The following is a 13,401-nucleotide window of genomic DNA, read 5'->3' as shown; positions in this document are numbered from 1 at the left end:
ACCGTAGCAATAACGCATCAGGCCTTGAAAATTATATGCACTTGGTCAGTTGTACAACCACTATTTGCCCAAAAACAAAAGGGAAATTAGATTTTTATAGAGATAGTAGAGAGAGGTAGAAAGAAAAAGTATGAGAGGGGAAGTTTTACTTCTCCTTACTTAGTGAATTTGGGGTTCGTTCTTGCTAACCTCAAAGATATGGTCAACGAATATTACTAATAGTCCAAAAATTGGCAGTATTGCACATCACCAGAAGTCTAGAAGGACGCATCCAATCTCCAAAGACCAAAACGACGCAGACTAATATATTAGTCAACCAGACAGTGTGCCCAATACGTTAATCCAACACTTCCAATTCCAAGTTTATGATATGTCGATTGTATAGATACACAAGAGAGAAAGTAATGGCTATAACTTAAAATGTTATGTAGAATATTTAAACTTATATATACTTTTTTTATTAATATGAAAAAGATTCCAATAAATTAGAGATTTTAAACAATTCCCGGCATGACGTTGACTACACAAGATGATGTAATCGTAGTGTTGAGCACAACGACTGTGAGAGTCTGTGACAAATGCTCAGATTTTACATTAACGAGTGTAATTTTGTTTCCACCAACAAATACTACGACCAATTTTATTTGTACCTACTTGCTATTATTCGTGAATTAATAATCACCTAACTAATTGATTATCTGTTGCTTCTACCAAGTCCTTGCCAACCCTAAAAATCAAGCCTCCCCATAGTTTTGCTTTCCTCATATTACATTCAAATAATTTCAACTGGTCTTTGTATATATAGCTTTGATATTTGCCAATATTGAGTAAAAATATAAAAGTAAGTGTTGTATTTTCAATGTTTCTTTTTGTGACTAGAAAAGGAACCACTGATAACGATCATGACGTTGTACCAAATTGAAATGATGGAGACATGGGTTTGGAGTGTCCCCAACTAAGTATTGAAATTACGAACGCTTTCATATTCACTCCACTATCCATACTCATTCAAATTTTCAAAATGTAAGTTGAAACTAGATATATTGTGAACGATGCCAAAAACATATTAACGCGAAACGAAAAATATATGAGATTTGAAGATTTAAAACATAACAAAACAAAATTCAAGTAAAAAAATTTCAAAGCAGTTAATAATGCTAAGAGTTAACCGGGTCGGATCCCTAATATCTTCAAAAGCTCTGCACAGCCTGAACCGTCCGGTTCATACCGGGTTCATCAGCATCTCTTGACGTCTCCTTCTTCTGACGCATCTCAATGACTTTACGGTGGTGGTTCGAGTGGAGCTCACTGGAGAACGTTGGGCTACAAGCGGGTCTATACTCGGGCAATAACCGACCCGACTTAAAACGCACACCACACGCATTGCACAGCGTCTTCGCTCCCAACGGTCCCGCTCTCCACTGCGGCGTTTTCTGAACGCCACAGTGGCTACACCGCCGCGTCTGCGACTGAGCCTCCCACGACAAGAACTGTTTCTTCTTCTTCTTGTTCTTCTGTCTCTCAACCGCTTTCTCGTCGAGAAACTCAGCGCCGGAGAGCCATAGAGGGCTTGAATAACCAGAAGAGGAGGAGGAGGACGATGTTGGAGAACTCGAAGGCGAGTCGGTTAGAGAAGACCATAAGTTGACTCCGGTTCTTGGTCGTTTGGTTCTGATTTTAACCGGGAGAGGGGCTTTGAAGCACGAACCGACGTTAACCGGTGTTACAGGGTGTCTCCTGTCTACGGTTAACCAAACCGGTTTCTTCGTGGGAGCTGAGTACGGTGTGAAGGAGTCGTCTACGAAGTTGGATAACCATTCGAGTTCCGCTAATTCATCCGTCTAACATTGGAAAATAACTGCAAATATTAGATTAAATTAGGAAAAAAATAGGGAAAATTAAGAATAAAATTAATTACCGGAACGTCGAGCTCACAGGCGGTAGAGAAGTCGTTGCTCCGTTTAAGGGTAGTTTCGTCATTTGAGGAAACAGAGACTCCTTTATTTCGTTGCGTTTTCAGTTCAGCCCCATCGTCGAAGAAAACGTCGTCGTTTGATGAGAAGTCAAGCAAGTCGTCAACGGAAAAATCGTCGCCATTCTGAGCTCCGTCAGCGTTGACGGCCGTCTCCATGTTCGTCAACGAAAGTTCAACACTTTCCATTTCCTGACAAAACCCACCAAATAGAATATTAAAAACTCACCAAATAAAACCGAAAATTTAAAAACGTCCAAAAAAAAAAAACGGTTTCGTTCGGACACATGGCTGAAACGAACAGAGATTCCTCTTTTCATGTCAATCTCAAAACCATAAGAAAAAAAAATGCGAAGAGAAACCCTCTAGAAAACACAGTTAATTACCCTGAAATTTGTGAAGAAATTGGAATACCTGAGGAGTAAGAGAGGAGTTTGGAGGAGATGTCGGTGAAGGAAGAGAGAAAGAGATGAAGAATAAGGGTGGTGGTGTTGGTCTTGTGACTAGAAGAAGAGGTGAGAGTTTGGTAAAAGCATTGAATATGGTGATGATACTAGTCCTGCCCAAGCCTCTCTAGTGTTAAATTTTACTAAGTGTGAGTTTTGTAAGATTGAGACTAGAGAAGAGGTGAGAGTTTTGTTCCTTTCTTTATTTCTCAATCTTTTCTCTTTTATCAAGAACAAATTTAACACTTAGTAAAAATAATAATTTATTTTTTCTTGGGTGGTAGTGGAAAGAAATGGAACTGCCAAAAGTGTGTATACGTAACTTTGATACTGTAAATTTCGAAGCGTAAATTGGGATAGCAGAGACCAAGAGATGACCCAAAATAAAACGGCACCGTTACAAATACGTAAACATGTTTGGGTTTGAAAGACGTAGTTCTAGTTTTGGGCTGGGCTATCTCACTACTAAATGATCACGAGGTTGGACACCTCGTTAAGTCCGTTAGTATTTAGGTTTCCATAAACAAATTTCATTTATTGGTTTTTCTTGAATCGTTATTCAGTCATAGTCTCACATGAAAAGATCACAACCACGCTAGAACATTTGAAGAAGGAATAATACAAGAAAAATAATGTTTTAATTAGTTTATAGTTTAACAAGACTGCTTATACATGCATTTGATCTTATACATATGCTTGATAAATGTATTATATAATGCTGATTCAATTGCAAATTTCAGAAACATTATCTTTTGAAGTTTGAGATGTATCTAGTCTCCAGAATCTAGATTATATGAAAATATAAATAAAGATTTGACCAGTGTTAGAAAAATCTCTCTTGATTAAATAAATGTCACAGCAACACTTGCAACTTAAACATTAAAACTGAGAGAAACAAAAAAAAGACCTAAAACATTCCCCTCTACCATTTTCACTTATAGAGAATTCTGTAATAGTATATGATAAAATTACAAAGCTGAAACACTGAATCTACTCCGGTATACCAAAACCGGTGTGGGTAAAGCGCCGCCGCTAATGGAACCGGTTCAACTTCCGTAGAGAGGAAGAAACCCTCCCCACCCCCCCAAGGCTTTATTTATATAAAGCTAGAGGAAGGTCGAGGCTTACCTTTAACGGAGTTTAAGTGCTGAGTAACGAAGATAACTGCCATTACTACTAAGATACATCCCACCAACGAACTGAAGAACAGAGCTCCTGGCTGTCTGGTCTGAACGAACCCGTATATCCCATTTGATGTCATCACAATCACATCCGTTAATCCGTCGTTGGAGAAGTCATCAGTGATGAGTGCATGAGTCGGCTGTGACGGTAACTCGATGGAAGCCAATACGCTTCCTCCTGGAGATATGATGACTGCCGCTTCATCTCCTCCGGCGAGGATCATAGGCTGGTTATCATGAATGCGCAACGAGAATGGTTTCAGGGTTGGGACTACTGTCCCTGACTCGGTTAAACCAGATGGAGATGGGAGATTCGACCATGTGGCTTCTGTCTGAAGCTGCCACTGCCAGAGTGGCTCGCGGCCGTGCACATCAGGCGTGTATGATGTCACCTGGTAGGGAAAGCAATTAGCTATTGAACGAGATTCAAAGTTCAAGAAGTTAAAAGAGATTGGATCATCAGAAAGTACCTCTCCACGATTTGTCAAGAAGATTATATCTCCGTGACTTCTTCTGTGTTTATGACCGTCATCTCTGGGGATGAGAATGGGAGTTGCAATCTCCAAAGAGGATGTGTCTCTTGCCTGTGCAAAGTTTCGTGAAAACTCTCCGTAGTGCATGAAGTTGAAGGGGGTGTGATGGCAGATCGAGACGTTGAAGAGCTGTTCTCGGACGGGAACGCCTGAGGTTGCCACTGCCCAGCAAGGCTTCAATACTTCCATTGATCCGCTAACTACAGTTCTCTCTCCAACATTGCCTCCGACAGCCTAAGGTGCGCACAGAGAATGTAAAGTATTGAAGATCCATTGTAAAGACAATGAAGGGAAAGCGGGAGAGGTGTCTAATGTGTACCTGGACATGGTCGAGTACACCATCTCCGTTTATGTCGGCGTGAAGCCCACCTTCCAGCAGATGAAGCTGAGTTTAAGGAAGCTAACACATTAAAAACGGGTTCGTGATATTGTAAAGCTTGTGTTCATGATCTGAAGTAACAGCTACCTTGCAAAGAGTTCGACCAGTAGGCAAATGAATAGCTTCAATTCCTTCTTTTTGGTGAGCCACAACAACATTAGGAACCCACCAAAGCTTAGTGTAGTTAGTTATAGTCGGTATGTATTGCATTCCCTGCATCAACATGTGCTTAGCTGTCATATACACGAATATGAGTGTTTTTATGTGGGTACTTCACGTTTAGTAAGAGCTTTCACCTTCTTGGGTTTTGCCGAGCCAGCATAACGTGCAGCCTTCCCAATCAATTTCGGAATCTTTCTCGACAAGTCTTTCCCAGCTGGTGTGTGTTCCTCAGGTTTGTGAAACGGAAAAGTTGTAGACTTACCAGCTTGCTTCTTCAATGTCTTCCTCTTGTGTCGCCTGAAATGAGCAAGCTTTAATAATGTATCTTCCCGTCGGTCCTGGATACAAAGACAACAACGTCCTTCAGAACAGAATATTTTAAAGCATATTAAACTAAGGAGCCGAAGCATGTAGTACGAAGCATAAGACTTACCCAGTGATGGGGCATAACACTAAGAATTGATTCTCTAAATTCCCTGCATTCAAACTTCAGTCCAGCACATCTCAGTTTCCAAAGCAATTATAAATCTCTTTAAAAGACAACTAGAACAGGCTATATCGCTCAATGATCAATGGAGAACGAGTTAACTTTACCTCTCCAGGGTGACGGCTATTTATAGAATGCACGTCGAGCTTGTAATTGTGTTGGGGAACTAGCTGTGACGCATCTGAGGTGTGAGCTTCAACATCCTAGAAGAGGAAGAAAACAGAATATTCTATCAATCAGACCAGCAAATCTGTTGCAGCTAAATATCCAGTTAAGCTATATGTAAAGAAAGAAGTGGGCATAAAGGAGAAACAACTGACATCAGTCTTTTTACTCCATCGAAGAACACCAGTCCGGCCAGCGAATGCATAAACGGAAAAGTGACGCAAGTTTACACCTCCAGAATCTTCAGTGGGCTGAAAAGAAGCTTTGCAAGTTATTCTACTAAACAGTCCAAACACATCTCCTAGACAAAATGTGTAACAAGAACATCTTAATTACTGCACAACTTTTGTGTACCTGTTTCTCAGTAGCACTTCTCCTGTGTTTCTCAGCATTTTGCTCTGTAATGCCAAGTTCCTCAAATGGGTCCATGTGATTCTAAAACGACAAGAACAATCCATCAGCAATAACACATGCTAAATAGGAAATCAACAGAGGAAATTTTGCCTTGTACATACATAAGGCTGCATCTCCATCCTTCCACCAACAATAACCAAACCAGTATCACCATGCTTCAACGTGTAATTGCTAATCGAAATTGATATCTCTCTATGGTGTGCATTATGCGGAAAATCCTCCTGTTATTCCAATCAATATCAGTAAGAAGAAGACAAATAACATACAGAACAAAGGACAAAAAGGATTAAAAAAAATAAACCTGAAGATTCGTTTCCCAGAGCTTTTTGAGGTTGTGATCAAAGCAAAGCACAGACCAACCAGAGGTAACAACGACCAAAACCTGCTTCTGCGGTGTCCCATCTTTATAATACCTATCAATAACACCAGTAGCCATGGCCACAGCGCGTCTCCCGGAGGCAACACGGATCTTGTCAGGCAAAAGGGAGATGTCAGCAAGAACACGTGCTTCACTGAAGCCTTCATCCACACGCCTCCAGTGAGGCTCCAGAACCTAATCCACCAAGTTAGCACTTGATCCAACACCACGTAGTAGCTAAACTATAAGCACTGAGGTGCGAATCATTCCGTTTTTTACCTGAATTTTAGCATCGTTTGTAGCGACGAGGACCTCCTTCTTCCCATCGCCGTTGAGGTCAGCGATAAGAGGAGGAGGGAGACGATCGGATTCGTGTTTGACTGGGTAATCATCGTACAGATGGAACCATGCTTCCTTGAACGCAAAATCGCCCTCGTGCTGAGCAAAATCGAATCGAATATATATATACGAATCAATAATAAGATTCCATTTGAGAAATTCTACAAATCATAGAACGAATTCGAACATTTCAAAGGTTGCAGACGATTAGTGAGAGGGGAGGGATCTCACCTGAAGAGTGAAGAAGATAGCAAATCCAGAGAGCATCAGAATCGCCAGATCGCGTTTCCTCATCTTCGTTTTAGCTTCGGGAGTGATGTATCAAAAACCAATGGCAGATTATTTGCATTCGATGGAATCAGTGTGTAGCAGAAGGCAGGCGACCCAGAATCTCCGGTTAGTATACGTCCAAAACGATGTCGTATTATTGTTTCGTGATCAAACAGCCTGCCGTTTTGGACCGAACGTTATGTCGTCTATTTTCGTGGAGACGATAGAGAGGATTACTTTAAACCGAGGACCCAAACAAGCTCATTATCCATCGTTACTGATAGGGATGGGTACTTTACCCGATATCTGAAGCCTCTCCTAAACCCAAACCAAAATCCGAGCCGAAGTAACAAAATATTCTAACGGGTATTTTGAATTAGGAGAGATTGGATATTCGAACCCAAACGAGTAATATCCGAATCATAATGGATATCCAAACATATGTTTAATTAATCTTATATTTCTAGTTTACATCTTTCATTTTATAAAAAAAAATATTTATATTGATAATACACGTACTTTAAGTTTATATGATATACATATAATTACGGAGAAAATAATTTGTTACTCATTTAAAATGCATGTCAAACTTTTTATTTCAAAAATTAACAAAAAGTTACATCTAAAATTTTAAAAAATAATAGCCAAATTAATGTCTTTTTAGTTTTAAAATGTTATGTCCAAATCTATTAAAAATAAAAAATTAGTTAAGTGAAAGTTATATTTTTAAATACAAGAAATATGAGAAATGAAAAATTTAATATTTTTTTGAAAATCTAAATATTCGAACCTGATCCGAAATAACTGAATCTGAACTAAAAATATCTGAATCCGACCCGAAGTTCATAAATACCCTAACGGGTTTTACACTTCTCTATCCAAATACCCGAAAATCTAAAATATCTGATTCGAACCCAGAACGGGTACCCGAACATCCACCCCTAGTTTGTAAAACAGAGGGTGTAAATTGTCAGAAAACAAAAGCCGTAAGAGTAAAGTGGGAATATTTATGATTTGAGTAAAGTAGGAAAGGTAGCATATTTTGTGGGTTTTATTATGGGAAATAAAATCACGCGTGCAATAAGGGAGAGAATCTGAAAATATTGATGGCAAAATTGTAATTTTTATGTGACTATATTTGAGAAAGGAGAGCATGCTAAACAGAAACAGATCAACAACAACACAGGCAAAAAGATAAAGAGAAAGGAGAGACAGAGAGAAGATCTGTGGAAAGATGGCTGGGGAAGAAGGACAAGTGATCGCGTGCCACACCGTGGAAGCATGGAACGAGCAACTCCAAAAGGGCAATGACTCCAAAACTCTTGTAATCTCTTTTCATTGTCTCGATCTGTCTCATAATACAATTCGTTTGTTTTTTGCAGCTTAGATCCATGCTTGACACACCATATATGAATTAACATGCGACATATCTATACGTACATGTTAGTATGTTACCATGAATCTGAATCTGAATTACCATGTTAGATTCTAGGGCTAGAAGCCTAGAATCGATCACATTGACGAGAGGTCATATTTTTTATGTTTCTACGAAATTAAAAGACGCTAGAAAAAATGTTTACCCTGAAGGCAAATGTCACGACTATTATTAAATGTGATATTAGCAGTCTATTGTAGGTTTAGCATTGTTATGACATATGATTAGCCTTTGTTGTTTAACATGTCATCTTTTTTTTTTGATCAAACGTTTAACATGTCTTTTCATCATTGTATTGTTATAAAAATTCAATGAAATGATTCATGAGATGGTTAAATTGTTGAAGGTGGTGGTTGATTTCACGGCTTCTTGGTGTGGACCATGTCGTTTCATAGCTCCATTCTTTGCTGATCTAGCTAAGAAACTCCCTAATGTGATTTTTCTCAAGGTTGATATTGACGAATTAAAGGTAACAATACAGAATATCAATCGAGTTTTCTCTTTATTCATCCTCTTTGTTGAGATATAGATTGTTTTTAATTTTTCTATGATCACAAAATTACCTTTTTGTTTTTTTTTTGTATGGAACAGTCAGTGGCGAGTGACTGGGCGATTGAGTCGATGCCAACCTTCATGTTCATGAAAGAAGGGAAGATTGTGGACAAAGTTGTTGGTGCCCAAAAAGATGAGCTTCAGTCTACTATTGCCAAACACTTGGCTTAACTACACCTTTTATCTTTTACATGTCTTCTGTCTTAAGATATTGGATTAATTGCTTCTTATTTACTCTTGAGATCATAGTTATGACTTGTCCCCCCTCTGTTATGAATCTTATGATGATTCTTGTTTAATCTCATCTGATAAGATGTGTTAGTGAATTTGATGAATTATTATTTTGCTTTGTTTATCCAGTTGCTTTTGCTTTTTTACTTTTGTATACTTCTCCAAAAAAAAACTATTTGCTCGCAATGGATGTGATTAAAAAGACAGTTTAAAAAAAAAAATAAGGCAGCTAATGGTGGTGTTTCTTAACTGAAGATGGGAAGCCTCATTGGCTTTGTTTGGATACGGATGTAATTATGTTAAATAAGGCGTTCATGGCAAAACGACCACTGAAGCTTTTTTTTTCTTTTTTTTGACAAAAACCACTGAAGCTTTTCAGAGAAAAGTAATCAGGCATAAGACGATATTAAAAGAATGTAGCTCATATCCGCTCAATAAGGCGTTTTGATGTCGCCTTCCAGATATCACAAAGGCCATTTCAGCATCCTTGCCTCTGCTCGAACCTATCAGTTTCAATAGGTTGTGAGGATCAGCTTGACCCATAATATATGCCATTTCTTCGTCCATGTCTTTCAAAATTTCCCTTCTAAAATCATTAAAAAAGCATTTTCAATTTTACAAAATGGTATTTTGACGATATACACGATATATAATTTTATGTTTATGTCAAAGAACAAACCTTTGATTTTCTTGAGATCGTCATGCTTTTCATTGGGAAGAGTTTGTGTTCACTCATGAACCCGCAAGTCAGTATAAAACGTTCCAGCCTTGTAGTTTTCTGGAAGTTTGACAAAAAATTATGCTTGTCACTTTTGTGAATTCATGAAGACAACTGTATTGAGTTGTGTGAATTGCAAGTTTTGTTAAATTTTCTTTGCATAATGAACGAGAGTGGTGTACACTACAGTATTGTATATCAGTTTCAAATTTCAAAATTTTATATTGGATTTTGTTATCAAAATATAATATAATATCCGATTTTCAATCTGTATTTATATGGTAATTAACCATATCGATATTTCACATCAAGGGTTCCATTTTTGGAATTATTGTCGTTAATGGTATAATTTTCTACCTTTATGTGGAACTCTGATGATCCAAATTCTTTGGTGGTATAAAATTACGACGCAAGTCTCGTCACACTATATCATTGACAATATACAAAAAATCTAAAGAGATTGAAATACAAAAAATCTCCCGTGACATGCGTGATTATGTACAAAGTTGCTGAGGCCAAGAAAGATGACTTTCCATCTACGTACACTAACCAAGTTGGTGACAAGCAGGAGAGACTCTAGAGTTTTTTTTGGATGCATAAATGGTAATAAGTAAAATAACGAACTGGCAATGGGTAACAGGTCGGTGGGGGGCATAAAGAGTTTTGAGCATGTCATTTAGAAATATTTTTATTAGATTTACAGCAATATGTATCAGAAAAACTTCACTCTACACCTCAAACGTTCTTGTAGTGTACGTAAAATAAAGTTTTGGCAATGTAGATGGTAAAGATCATTAGTTAGACATGTTTGGTTTTGATCAAGAAAAGAAGAAAGACATGTTTTAGTTATGGATGCAAACACGTTCAAAGTTATCAAAGACGATATATCTTATCCTGAAAAGTGAAAAATCCGTTGAGCTTTCCCTTGAAGAGAATCTAGATGGATATGCTTTTCGCATTATATGGGTCTTAATTTATATAAAGTTGAAGGATTTGTATGAACCAACATCCATCTTTTACCTTTAAGGAAAATGGAAAATTATGCAATCATGAAAATACGAACTTCAAAACTCCATTGAAACTTCAATGAGTAATCATCGGATTCATACAAAATTTCAAAAACATTTTAAAGAAACAGAGAAATTGATTATTATTTTTTTGCTGACAAAAAAAAAGATCCTCTTCTGCTAATACTAATAAAACGCAGAGAGAATTTAAATCAAATAAAGCAAAAATAAAATTCGGATACAAGCAGATAACCCTAACTGATTAAAAAAAAGAAGGGTTTCGCTTGATCTCGACCTGGTTATATAAAATAGTACATAGAGCCCTAATAATAACTATAACCATATCCAGCCTGATAAGGGTATTGATGTTGGTAAGGTTGCATCACCGGCGGCCCTGAAAGGTAGTAACTGCGAGACGAAGATGGATGGTAGCTCAAATTCATATCAACCGGCCAATAAGGCGTTGTCTGGCCAAAGTAAGAGTGTATTCCGGTTTTCACAAAGGCCATTTCAGCGTCTTTGCCTCTCCCTGAAGCCATCAATTTCAATAGCTTGTTTGGGTCTCCTTGACCCGTTACGTATGCCATTCCTTCGTCCACGTCTATCCAAAAGTTTCCTCCTAAACCATATATAAACCATAATCAGAAAAAGAATTATTGAGACCGTACATATAAATGTACGTGTATATAAAATTACAAACCTTTGATTTTCTTGAGGATTTTCGTCATGCTCTTGTGCCACTCGGGTGAGTTAGTGTTCACTTTGAACCCACAAGTCTGCAAGAAAATTAACGTTCGAATAATCTTTAAAAGGTAACATACAAATCGCAAGAATTATCAATACAAGAAATGAGAACACATGAAAACGATTGAAAACGGACCAGCCTTGTTGTCTGACGATTTGAGGAAAACATGCTTGATATATATGAACTCGTGAAGAAAACTATATATGTAGCTGAAAGTTTTGTTTTCCTTTGAAAAAAATGAACGAGAGTGATTTATATTTATATTGGTTTCGATGATCAGTACTGGATATTTAAATCTGTATCAATATGGTAATTACCATATCCATATTTTACAAAATGGGTTTCACAGTGTCGTTAATGGTATCATATTCGCTTTCCTTATCTGGCATAATTTGCGATAACTGTCGTTAGAAAATTAGAACGCAAGTCTTTCTCCAGTCTCCAGCTCCATATCTTCAGACAATAAACACATATATATATTTTTTGTTTTTTGCATCTACATGATTTTAGTTTTAATACGATATACAAAATCACGTATAATCTGACGTGCGTGTATTATGGGCCCTTATTAGGCCCACTTTTAGAGGATCAAACGCTCACTAGCCCAATAATAGTTCACCGTGGTCTTCTAGCGGGATCGCAAAATCTCTTCGGCTGATGCTTTGGTGAAATGGGTTTCGGTGCGATTAGATCGATTCTCCGTCCATTATCAAGAACCCTAGTTTCGCGCGTCGCCTCTAGCTGCTCCTCTGCGCCGGCGATCCCGGCTGCGAAACCAGAGCTATGCTCCTTGTTCGGTGGATCGAGGCTGCCATGGATTGCGATGGCTAATCATTTTCATAGCTTGAGCTTAACTGATACTCGGCTCCCGAAGAGACGACCCATGGCTCATCCCAAGAAGAAAAGATTCAAACTTAAACCTCCAGGTTTAATGCTTTGTTGAGTGCTGTGTGATTGAAGTTGAGTTAGTGTATTTATTTAACTAGAGTTTAGTGTGAATCTTGTGTTACTTTAGGTGGAACTTGTGATTGTGTTTTAAAGCTAAATGTTGAAGTGTCTTTACTTAATAAGTTGATATAGACAGAGACAATATTGTTTGTGGTGAATTAAAAGATTTGAGGGAAAATGCAGGGCCTTATGCATATGTTCAGTATACTCCTGGTGAGCCAATTGCTTCAAACAATCCCAACGAGGGTAGTGTGAAGAGAAGGAATGCGAAGAAGCGCATAGGGCAGCGCCGCGCTTTCATACTGGTATGTGTGCTTTCTCTCAAGTCTTTTGCATATCTCTGTTCATCATTATTAGAGTGTTAGTTCTGGTTATTGCTTCAGATGAGAGACCGTGGAATGTTGAATCCATAGATTATAATAATGTGACGTTGTTGAGGAATTGTAGTAATTGTTGGGGAAAAATGTTGGATGTCCCTCTTGCTTGCTTCTCTGTTTTTGTTTCATTGTCTGACGAAACAATGTTTCTACATTATTATTTTAAATGCTGTATCCGTAGATTGTATCTCTGTTGGTTCTCTCTGTTTTGTCCCATTTCTTGGCAGAAACAGTCTGCAATGTTTTTTTTTTTTAATTATAGTTTTGTAACAAATGAAATGGAAATACTTTTCGCAGTCTGAGAAAAAGAAGAGGCAAGGGCTGGTGCAAGAGGCGAAGAGGAAGAAGAGAATCAAGGAAGTGGAACGTAAGATGGCTAAAGTCGCAAGGGAGCGAGCTTGGGAGGAAAGGCTGGCTGAGCTTCAGCGACTCGAAGAAGAGAAGAAGAAGTCAATGTCCTCTTAAATTTTGCTTTCCTTCATCCAAAAAAAAAACATAGAATAAATCTATTTCTTTTGAGCTAGGTTTTGCTCCTAACTCTTTGTTGTGTTGCCGAGATTCACTCACTCTTGTCCCTCTACTGTTTTGTAAGAACCGAGAGTTACTTGACGTTTCTGATCTTTATAACCAGTCATGTGTTTCTTGTTTCGTGACTAGAGATTGTTACGTGCATTCAAAATCT

At 38.0% G+C, this 13,401-nt stretch overlaps 5 protein-coding genes across 6 annotated transcripts; 2 read left to right on the top strand and 3 right to left on the bottom strand.

Moving 5' to 3' along the window:
- Nucleotides 1-1,041: 1,041 nt before the first annotated feature.
- Nucleotides 1,042-3,003, bottom strand: LOC103860688 (GATA transcription factor 6). Of its 2 annotated transcripts, none has more exons than XM_018657892.2 (3): nt 2,359-3,003; nt 1,919-2,164; nt 1,042-1,841 (listed from the first exon to the last, which is right to left on the bottom strand). In XM_018657892.2, exons 2-3 carry the CDS (start codon nt 2,159-2,161, stop codon nt 1,191-1,193), a joined length of 894 nt encoding a protein of 297 aa, XP_018513408.2. In that variant the 5' UTR covers nt 2,162-2,164; nt 2,359-3,003; the 3' UTR covers nt 1,042-1,190. The 2 variants fall into 2 exon arrangements, with proteins under 2 accessions (XP_018513408.2, XP_009136583.2); XM_009138335.3 differs by having other exon boundaries at nt 2,387-3,003.
- A 236-nt stretch (nt 3,004-3,239) lies between these two features.
- LOC103860687 lies at nt 3,240-6,923 on the bottom strand. Its single transcript, XM_009138334.3, has 13 exons — nt 6,668-6,923; nt 6,377-6,535; nt 6,041-6,292; nt 5,841-5,960; nt 5,680-5,760; nt 5,481-5,576; nt 5,268-5,363; nt 5,107-5,160; nt 4,808-5,011; nt 4,599-4,724; nt 4,452-4,517; nt 4,070-4,366; nt 3,240-3,991 (listed from the first exon to the last, which is right to left on the bottom strand). The coding sequence occupies exons 1-13, from the start codon at nt 6,728-6,730 to the stop codon at nt 3,515-3,517; spliced, it is 2,091 nt and encodes a 696-aa protein (XP_009136582.1). The 5' UTR covers nt 6,731-6,923; the 3' UTR covers nt 3,240-3,514.
- Nucleotides 6,924-7,776: 853 nt separating this feature from the next.
- LOC103860686 (thioredoxin H1) lies at nt 7,777-9,065 on the top strand. The gene is made up of 3 exons (XM_009138333.3): nt 7,777-8,030; nt 8,488-8,610; nt 8,733-9,065. Exons 1-3 carry the CDS (start codon nt 7,941-7,943, stop codon nt 8,862-8,864), a joined length of 345 nt encoding a protein of 114 aa, XP_009136581.1. The 5' UTR covers nt 7,777-7,940; the 3' UTR covers nt 8,865-9,065.
- A 1,907-nt stretch (nt 9,066-10,972) lies between these two features.
- LOC103861132 lies at nt 10,973-11,720 on the bottom strand. The gene is made up of 3 exons (XM_033287385.1): nt 11,712-11,720; nt 11,350-11,425; nt 10,973-11,268 (listed from the first exon to the last, which is right to left on the bottom strand). The coding sequence occupies exons 1-3, from the start codon at nt 11,718-11,720 to the stop codon at nt 10,973-10,975; spliced, it is 381 nt and encodes a 126-aa protein (XP_033143276.1).
- Nucleotides 11,721-12,018: 298 nt separating this feature from the next.
- Nucleotides 12,019-13,391, top strand: LOC103860685. Its single transcript, XM_009138332.3, has 3 exons — nt 12,019-12,320; nt 12,526-12,647; nt 13,017-13,391. Exons 1-3 carry the CDS (start codon nt 12,065-12,067, stop codon nt 13,182-13,184), a joined length of 546 nt encoding a protein of 181 aa, XP_009136580.1. The 5' UTR covers nt 12,019-12,064; the 3' UTR covers nt 13,185-13,391.
- The last annotated feature ends 10 nt before the right edge of the window (nt 13,392-13,401 follow it).

Source organism: Brassica rapa, chromosome A03 (assembly GCF_000309985.2).
Source record: "Brassica rapa cultivar Chiifu-401-42 chromosome A03, CAAS_Brap_v3.01, whole genome shotgun sequence".
NCBI lineage: Eukaryota > Viridiplantae > Streptophyta > Magnoliopsida > Brassicales > Brassicaceae > Brassica > Brassica rapa.
The sequence above is the reverse complement of the archived record's forward strand: the minus strand, read 5'-3'. Positions and strand labels throughout refer to the sequence as shown.

What these genes read in the sequence shown, in the direction of transcription:
- LOC103860688 (XM_018657892.2), bottom strand. Translation starts at nt 2,161, where the DNA reads ATGGAAAGTGTTGAACTTTCGTTGACGAACATGGAGACGGCCGTCAAC. An exon ending in CCTGTGAGCTCGACGTTCCG is followed by an intron (nt 1,842 to 1,918) that starts GTAATTAATTTT and finishes TTCCAATGTTAG; the next exon opens with ACGGATGAATTAGCGGAACT.
- LOC103860687 (XM_009138334.3), bottom strand. Translation starts at nt 6,730, where the DNA reads ATGAGGAAACGCGATCTGGCGATTCTGATGCTCTCTGGATTTGCTATC. An exon ending in GAAGTGCTACTGAGAAACAG is followed by an intron (nt 5,577 to 5,679) that starts GTACACAAAAGT and finishes GCTTCTTTTCAG; the next exon opens with CCCACTGAAGATTCTGGAGG. An exon ending in GTGTTATGCCCCATCACTGG is followed by an intron (nt 5,012 to 5,106) that starts GTAAGTCTTATG and finishes CTTTGTATCCAG; the next exon opens with GACCGACGGGAAGATACATT.
- LOC103860686 (XM_009138333.3), top strand. Translation starts at nt 7,941, where the DNA reads ATGGCTGGGGAAGAAGGACAAGTGATCGCGTGCCACACCGTGGAAGCA. An exon ending in GCAATGACTCCAAAACTCTT is followed by an intron (nt 8,031 to 8,487) that starts GTAATCTCTTTT and finishes AAATTGTTGAAG; the next exon opens with GTGGTGGTTGATTTCACGGC. An exon ending in TTGATATTGACGAATTAAAG is followed by an intron (nt 8,611 to 8,732) that starts GTAACAATACAG and finishes TGTATGGAACAG; the next exon opens with TCAGTGGCGAGTGACTGGGC.
- LOC103861132 (XM_033287385.1), bottom strand. An exon ending in AATCCTCAAGAAAATCAAAG is followed by an intron (nt 11,269 to 11,349) that starts GTTTGTAATTTT and finishes TATATGGTTTAG; the next exon opens with GAGGAAACTTTTGGATAGAC.
- LOC103860685 (XM_009138332.3), top strand. Translation starts at nt 12,065, where the DNA reads ATGGGTTTCGGTGCGATTAGATCGATTCTCCGTCCATTATCAAGAACC. An exon ending in ATTCAAACTTAAACCTCCAG is followed by an intron (nt 12,321 to 12,525) that starts GTTTAATGCTTT and finishes GGGAAAATGCAG; the next exon opens with GGCCTTATGCATATGTTCAG. An exon ending in AGCGCCGCGCTTTCATACTG is followed by an intron (nt 12,648 to 13,016) that starts GTATGTGTGCTT and finishes TACTTTTCGCAG; the next exon opens with TCTGAGAAAAAGAAGAGGCA.